Here is an 8,219-nt window from a genome sequence, read left to right on the forward strand (position 1 = left end):
AGTGTGCTATAAGTACTAAAGTATTGTTTGTGGAGAAAAAGGGCTGACATTTTGTTTAAATCCCCATGGGTTTGGAACGAGTTGGTGTTAGAGAAATAGCATTTTATTAAAACTTTGAAAAACTTTAAATTACGACTGCAACACGCGAACTGTTACACGTGAAACTAAATAATAAATAATAATAATGTGCCGGTGTGCCAGGGTCACGACAGGACTCGCAGACGTAATGACGTCTCGTGACGTAATGACGTGCGGTGCTACACGTTAGCACTTGCTTCAAACCTCCACACTGACCGTCACTACTAGTCTCACTCACCACCACAGTGACCAGAGCAGTCCAGCAACATTCCTCAGCAGGTACTACTGTATCTTGTGCTTTCTTATCAATCCGTTATTCGGTGTTTACTGTTTAATATAAATCTCTTTGCATTCAATTGCCGTTCGGCTCGCGGAAGCGCGAGACTTTCAATGAGTTTGACTCAACACTGGAGTTTAATTTAATAAGTTACGCTGCTCATATAGACAACAGCAGGAATGCAAATGACAAAATTACGAATTATAAACTGTAAAACCCTGCGAGATTATGCATGATTTAGTTGTGATAAAAAAAAAAAAAGAAAAGTTTTAGGTGATTTATTTTAGTTCATTCGGTCCAGCAGTATTTATTTTAGGTGAGTATGGTTTAATTGTTTTTGATACTATGTGTGCATACAATACTTAAAATAAATAGTTAACCCAAAATAAAATTTCTGTCATTATTTAATCATAGTACATGTCTTTATCTGTAATGTTTTTATTGGACATTGTAGGTGAACAATTCCTTTATCCTCTTAGTGTCATTGCTCTTGATTTGCCAATAACTAGGCTATTTTCCCCCCATCCTCAGCAATGTCAACAAAGGAATCAAAGCCAAATCTCAGCGATTCCCAGGTGACAGAGATTATCAAACGTCTCTATGGGTTGACCGTGTCCGTCATTCGACCGTTGCCCGGTTATGATGATCAGAACTTTTACGTTTCCCCCAGTGAGGGTGGAGAATATGTTTTAAAGGTTATGAACTCAGCAGACAGTCACAACATCACTCTTATTGAGTTACAAACACACTCTATGAACTTCTTACACCAAAGAGGCCTTCCTGCCCAGACCGCTTTTCCCACTCTGACTGGCCAACTCATGAGCTTGGAGGAGTTTGGTAAGAGGACCTGTTAGTTATTAATTTCATTAAATATTAAATCATAAAATACCCTAAGGCCTAGGGCTGGGCAAAAAAATCGATTTTTCGATTAATCGTTTTTTAAAATGTGGTCGATTCAAAATCGATTCTCAAACGCCAAGAATCGATTTTTTTCCATCTTTATGTATTAGTTTTCCTCCACTGTTCATAGGCTTGCAAACTCAATTTTATAGCTAATGCTGTGAGATTTTATGGTAGTTTTATCTAAATCATAAAATAACCTCAATTAGTGCTGCACGTTTAATCATATCACAATCGCTATGACAAGCCTATACGCAATTAGGCTATATGACCAAAATGCTGCCAAAATGCTGTCGTGACTGTGACAGAAAAACTTGCGATGATATCGTGCGTGCGCACAAGACAGCACAAAATAGAATTATCTTTCGCGCTTGAACGAAGAACACACACAATTATGCCAAAATGTATTTTTGTCGAGTATCTTTATAACATAAGAGCAGTCTTATGACGAACGTGAAGAGTTGTGCCTCGTGAGAGAATGAGTCCGCGTGTGAGTTCCGCGTCTCTGTCAACAGCGGCTGGTCTTAAAGGGACAGTACACTGTAGCCACTAATTATCTCTGTCATTTAAGTTAATCAAAGAACAAAGAGAACAGAGAAAAACACTCACTGCTCTTGAATAAAGAACTTTTGTAACTTTGATTAGTCAATATATAATTTATAATTAATGCAACACAGACTGTTTGATCATTTTATTCAATTTCTGTATGGCCTAGCTGTTAGACAGGAAGGGCACATATTATATTATATGCAACGTTTTTATATGTGGGTTTATGTGAGGATTGTTAACCTGTTTGATCAAGACATGCGACTGTTCTGACTTGTCCAATTTTCAGCATCAATTTTTCATCTTGCATCAAAATCCTGTCTATTCTTTGTATGCATTTGAAATATAGAGTTGGGTTCTGTTTTAATGTACCCAAGTGTACCTAAAATAAAAAGAGTTTAATATACAGGTTTGTAGCTCTTAATTTCTTTTTATTAATTAAACACTTGAAAACTTTCACTTTTTTTTCTTTTCTTTTTCTTTTTTTAATAAATATAGGATTTGTATTTAATATTCATTGAGTGAGTCGAATCGAAATTAATTTCGAATCGAAATTGGAAAAATCGAATCGAGAATCGAAATCGAAAATCGAATCGAGAATCGAAATCGAATCAAATTAGAGCTTGCGAATCGAAATCGAATCGAATTGTAACATCTGAATCGATACCCAGCCCTACTAAGGCCTGTTGTTAGTGGTTTTAAATGCCTGTTAAATGTGAGTAAATGGGTTTTTCGGAAAGGTGTATGGATTTATATTGTAAATCAAATGCTAATTAACAAATGTTTTATTTATTTTTCTGCTATCACAGATTGTGGTTTTGGCATGCAGAAATATTTAGTGCGCTTACTTGCCTACCTGCCTGGCACTACCATAGCCAAGATTACCTGCGGTCCTCAGATCTTGTACGACGTTGGAAAAATGGCCGCCACGTTGGATACAGTTTTACTGCAAGTAAAATCTTTCATTCCATTGTTAAAGGAAAACTGCTCTCTCATTATTTAAACATTAAGTTATTTCGTTCACGGGCTGTGTTTCCTAAAACCATTGTAAGCTTAAGTACCTACTGGTATCAGTACCAAATGGTAACCTACAATTATTACTTTAAAGAGCTATTTCTATTAGATTAAACCCATGTAAAGTTGGTTTGGTGGTATAAATGCCACCAGAATTCCAGAATCAGACTTAATATCACTGATTCAATATTTAGGTTGAATCAGTGATATTAAGTACAATTTTTTGACTTAAATAAAACCTGCTGTTTAAGGTACGTTTACATGACAGCGATGTATTTAAAACAGGAACGTTTTTACTTCGCATTTTTCGCATAAAGACAACAGCGTTGTCAAAATGATCCCCGCTCACACGGATCGACAAAACGACTAAAACGTTGTATTATTCATGCCAGGCCAGTAGGTGGCAATGGCACTTTGTAAAGAAACGCTACGCGCCTATAGACTGAACACATAATACACATCATGCGCATGACGTCACTGTTTTCACAGAATCAAGTTTTTGTACTTTACACAGAGACGGTAACGGAAAACTTGCACTTTGAAACCCGTTTTTTAAAAGTTTGTGTTTTCAAGGCCCCCAAAACGCCATAGTCGTTTAAATGAACGGCCAAAACACGTCACATTTTTTAACTAAAAACTGAAAACTTTTTATGTGTTAACAGCTCTTTAGTTGTTACCAACTTTTTTTTGTGTGGCGTTTTTGGCATTTTTGCCTTTTATTAGAAGAGGACACTAGCTAGACAGAAAGTGAGGTGGGAGAGAGGGGGACGGGATCGGGAAAGGTCCACGAGCCGGGACTTGAACTCGGGTCGGCCGAAGCACAACAGCGCTACATGTCGGAATCATCTTAGAGTTACGAGCTGTTGATGATTATTAGTGCGCTGCTGCAGTTATGTTATCAGAGTGTGCGCTTCAAAGCTAGATGTATTCTGATTGGCTGTCAATGTTTTCAGCCAGAAAAAAAATCGTTCGAATAGCGATTTCAACAATATCGTTCCTCTGTGGCGGTTTAGTTATAGCTGTGATGTTGAGTCACATTTAACCGATGCTCTGCAAAATTTTTTGCAGTTTTGCGTGATTTCCCCACGCAGCTTTTGCTCATTTTCAAGATGGTCACGTTATTTCGCCACATTGACTAACAGAAAGCTGCTTGGTTTGAATGTGACTTCCATATGTGAGTTACGCTTCAAAAAAATCACTACACTATTGACAACGGACCTTTTTTGCTAATTTTGCTAATGTGACTGTTTTTAAAACCTTATATATTCTTAGTGTGTCTTTTTTTTTGTTCTTGAATTTTTTCATAAGGTTTCTCATTTTATTTCCTGAATTTAGGCATTTGTTTTTGTTTATTTTTTCTTGTGTAGATGGAGCATCCAAACATCAGTTCCCTTCAGAGAGAGAACTTTATATGGAATCTCACCAGCGTTCCTCTCTTAAATCAATATCTCCATGTGATGGATGGGGACCCTGTACAAAAGGTTGTTAAAGCCGTTATTGAGCAGTACCAGATCCAAGTCATGCCAAAACTACCATTGTTTCGCAAGTGTAAGACATTATTTGAATTTAAAGTATTTCACTCCGAAGTCAACGCAGTCCTTATAACATGTTTATTGCATTGCAGGCATTAACCATGGAGACTTCAACGACCACAATCTCTTGGCGAAACCTGATGGACCGTCAAAGTACAAGATCTCCGGGATTCTTGATTTTGGAGACATGAGCAGTGGGTATTTCATATTTGAGCTGGCCATAACTATCATGTACATGATGATTGAGAATCCCAATCCGGTCGATGTCGGAGGGCCAGTGGTGGCGGGATGGGAAAGCGTTTTTCCTCTCAATGAGGCAGAACGAGATTCGCTGTATTTGCTGGTTCTGTGTCGGTTTTGCCAGTCCCTGGTTATGGCCCGGCACGCTGTGATCCAGCAGCCAGAGAATGAGGAGTACCTGATGATCACGGCCAGGACAGGTGTGCAGCTGCTCAGTCGTCTTTGGGAGCTGGGTAAAGAGGAAGTGGAAAGAGTTTGGTTCCAGAGTGCAGCACAGTTCAGCCAACACTGACTGAGCACTGAAGCGTGACAGCTTGCTCCAAAAATATATGCAATATAAACCCAAATCCATCAACTTTCTTCCATGGAAGACTAACTGTGAAATTTGAAATAAAGTCAATGAGGACTGGGACTGTCAAGCCCCAAAATGCCCCCCAAAAAACACCATAAAAGTGGTCCAAAAGTATTTACTTGCAATCAATGATGATGTCAAATGGTAATTTTGTTGGAAGGGAGGATGATATGAAACATGCACTTAAATAACATTTTCAATGTGCTCTTTTCAGTTGCTGTCGGGTGGAAACCTTGTATCTTCAAACACACTACTTTACTGGAAAATGTAAAAAAGACTGTATTTGTTTTTATAATTGAAGATGGTCAAAACTGTGCGAGGAACTTCATTCACCATAGAATGTTGGTGGAGTTATGAGGTTTGAGGATCCAATGGAGTTACGAGGTTTCGTCACACACACTTTTTTTTTTTTTTTTTTTTTTGTCAAATATATGCAAAACCCACAGAAAGACGTAAAGGGTGACCAATAGTAATGATTCTATTGATGAAAAAATAAATAAAATGAAATATGGAGATGCAAGGTTTCCACCCGACGACATGGAAAAGAGCAGTTGATAAAAGTAAGTGTCATGGTTTGGAGCAAAAAAAAAAGCATGAGTGAACGATAACACCATTTTAAATTTGAGAAAAGCTAACACTTTAATGTACACTTTTTTTCTTTGTCAAATTTTTATGAAAACCTTAAACATTAGCTGAAATGTCTACTGCACAGGATAACTCCAGTATTATTGTAGGATTACTTATATGATCCTTCAGTTTTTGAGAGAACACTCATGATGCACACAATGAATTATTAACTAATATAAAAAATACCATGCATGCCATAATTTCTTTAATAAAGCAGCAGATGTTTATTTTTTAATGGTGGACCAATAATTTTTTTTGTCAAGTTTAAGATGAACACATTTATGTTTTAAGAGAAATCTAAATACTTTTGTATTAGTTTAATTTAATCAGTGCCTTTATTTCATCCAAGAATAAAATAACCCAACTAAAAGTATTTTCTACAAAACAGGACATTATTAACACTGCACAATTCATTGAGTATGATCACTCAAGTATGATGTATGGACTGCAAATCATTATGACGGATTGTGACAAAAGGTGCTATAAACCTTTATGAACTGCTTTGTCTAATCTTACTGCTCAAGGTATGAATAAACAAACTGCTGACTGCAGCATTTTATCTGATTGGTCAAAGGTCTTTTTTTTTACGGCACATATGAAGTATTTTTGAAAGGTCATGGTTTAAATCATACTGAAAAGTGCATTTTAAAGGTCCCGTATTATGCCCCTTTTCACAAGATGTAAAATAAGTCTCTGATGTCCCCAGAGTGTGTATGTGAAATTTCAGCTCAAAAATACCCAACCGATAATTTTTTACAGCATGTTTAAATTGTAATTTTTTGGGGCTCAGAAAAACGCGCTGTTTTAGTGTGTGCCCTTTAAATGCAAATAAGCTGCTGCTGGACGACACAGGGGGCGGAGCTTCATGAGCTCGCGCTCAGTCTCTCAGGACAATTTCATCTCACGGAATGATGATAATATCAGAAACTCTAAGTAACGGTGTTCATTTCGAGTCGGACAATAATGCCTACAGAGTCAGAGTGCTGTATTAGAGATGGAACAGGTACAGTTTAGTAATTTAATTACGGTTATTATAACGTATTTGTCATCTGCTTGTATGTATCCATTATTTATTAATAGCCTACAAGTCTGCTGTTTCGGACCAGGTCCGAATGATGATCAAACATATACTGATGAGTTTAATAAAGTTTATTGTACATCACACAAAAGATGAAGCATCAGTTTTACTTCAGAAAATCACCGTAAGAGCTGAGTAAACACAGTAAGTTATAAGAAGTGCCCAAGTACATAAACGAATTTCGGTAGAGTTGAGGGAGCATTCCTGTGGGCGGAGCTTAGTCAAAAAACGGTTCTAGTGACGTCATTAAAGAAGGAAGTAGAGCAGTGGTCTTCACAATTTTTTTCATGAGAGCCGCACTGATAGGACAAAGTCAGTAGGAGAGCCATTTTACCGCAAAGTATAAATGTCACCCCTGAACATACAATATGCAATGCAATAAATACAAAAGGGTGAAAAATTTTTTTTTTTTTATTTATGATGTATCAGTCAAATTTGTAACTGAGACAAGATGATTTCCTTTAATGAAAAAAAAAAAAGCAGGATTTCCAGAAAATATTCATCCCAGAATCACCGTAAGTATTTTTTTTCTACATTAGCCAATCTTGTAGGCCTATCTAACCATCCAAGAGCACATGCAGGGCAACTCCGCAGAGACTGGATATGTTTACATGCACAACTTTTGTTTCAATCGGACTGAATTCATTTCGATTGATGAATCTGAATGTATTGTAGTTTACATGAACGCTAAACATCGTGATGTGATACATGATCGGGTTGATGTGCGTGTTTATAAGTCAAAAGATTCAAATCGGAATATGAACATATGAACCGTTGTGCCGTGCTGTTTGTATTTATCATGCAGTAGAAATGCCCAAAACCAGTCGTCTGTATGATAATCTGAAACAAGGACTGGTGAGCCGTTGTCCTGCTTCACTTCACACTTCACTTCACTTCACACACTTTATTCATCAGGAGAACAGCTCGTTCAGCGCGTCATACGTCGTCCTTTCAGTTTCGGTTTTCAGTCGATCAAGTTTTTTCATGTTCTCTCGATAAACCACCCCTTTCAATCCGATCGAAATTATTTGTAATAGAGCTGGCACTTTGAGTTTTTAAAGGGTTATGTTAAAGCCCTACTTTATTAATGTTTTTATGAAACATCTGTAGTGAATGCATTATCATATCACCGTATTATTTACCGCCATGCGAGCCACAAATTAAAGCTTGGCGAGCCGCATGAGGCTCGCGAGCCGCGCAATGAGTAACACTGAAGTAGAGGGATGTAGTCCAAACGGGCCGTTCGATGTAGGCGACTTCTGTTAAATAAAATATCTCGCTTGGCATTGAACTTTATAATTTTACAGATTATTTATGCTCTAACAGCAACATTACACACTAACTAAAGTTTGAAACATGGGATCACGAAGAACGGGACCTTTAAAGCAATCAAGTTAGAGGATTTAAAATAACTTTAAACAATCTTCTTGTTGATGGCTGATTGATACAGAACTTATGAAAACACATGAGCATAAAGGTCTTACAGCCTTCAAAGGCATTTCAGTTGAACACCTAGTGAGAAAATGTAACACATTGAAAGTTGCTTTGGATAAAACTCAAGTGGAATTAGATGCA

The 8,219-nt window shown here is 37.2% G+C and overlaps 1 protein-coding gene across 1 annotated transcript; it reads left to right on the forward strand.

The window, feature by feature from the left end:
- The first annotated feature begins 249 nt into the window (after positions 1 to 249).
- hykk.2 (hydroxylysine kinase, tandem duplicate 2) lies at positions 250 to 6,125 on the forward strand. Its single transcript, XM_082138141.1, has 5 exons — positions 250 to 357; positions 887 to 1,192; positions 2,611 to 2,753; positions 4,183 to 4,363; positions 4,440 to 6,125. The coding sequence occupies exons 2-5, from the start codon at positions 889 to 891 to the stop codon at positions 4,877 to 4,879; spliced, it is 1,068 nt and encodes a 355-aa protein (XP_081994267.1). The 5' UTR covers positions 250 to 357; positions 887 to 888; the 3' UTR covers positions 4,880 to 6,125.
- The last annotated feature ends 2,094 nt before the right edge of the window (positions 6,126 to 8,219 follow it).

The sequence above is a fragment of the Leuciscus leuciscus genome (assembly GCF_965113295.1).
Source record: "Leuciscus leuciscus genome assembly, chromosome: 15".
Taxonomy (NCBI): domain Eukaryota; kingdom Metazoa; phylum Chordata; class Actinopteri; order Cypriniformes; family Leuciscidae; genus Leuciscus; species Leuciscus leuciscus.

What these genes read in the sequence shown, in the direction of transcription:
- hykk.2 (XM_082138141.1), top strand. Translation starts at nt 889, where the DNA reads ATGTCAACAAAGGAATCAAAGCCAAATCTCAGCGATTCCCAGGTGACA. An exon ending in CATGAGCTTGGAGGAGTTTG is followed by an intron (nt 1,193 to 2,610) that starts GTAAGAGGACCT and finishes CTGCTATCACAG; the next exon opens with ATTGTGGTTTTGGCATGCAG. An exon ending in ACTACCATTGTTTCGCAAGT is followed by an intron (nt 4,364 to 4,439) that starts GTAAGACATTAT and finishes ATTGCATTGCAG; the next exon opens with GCATTAACCATGGAGACTTC.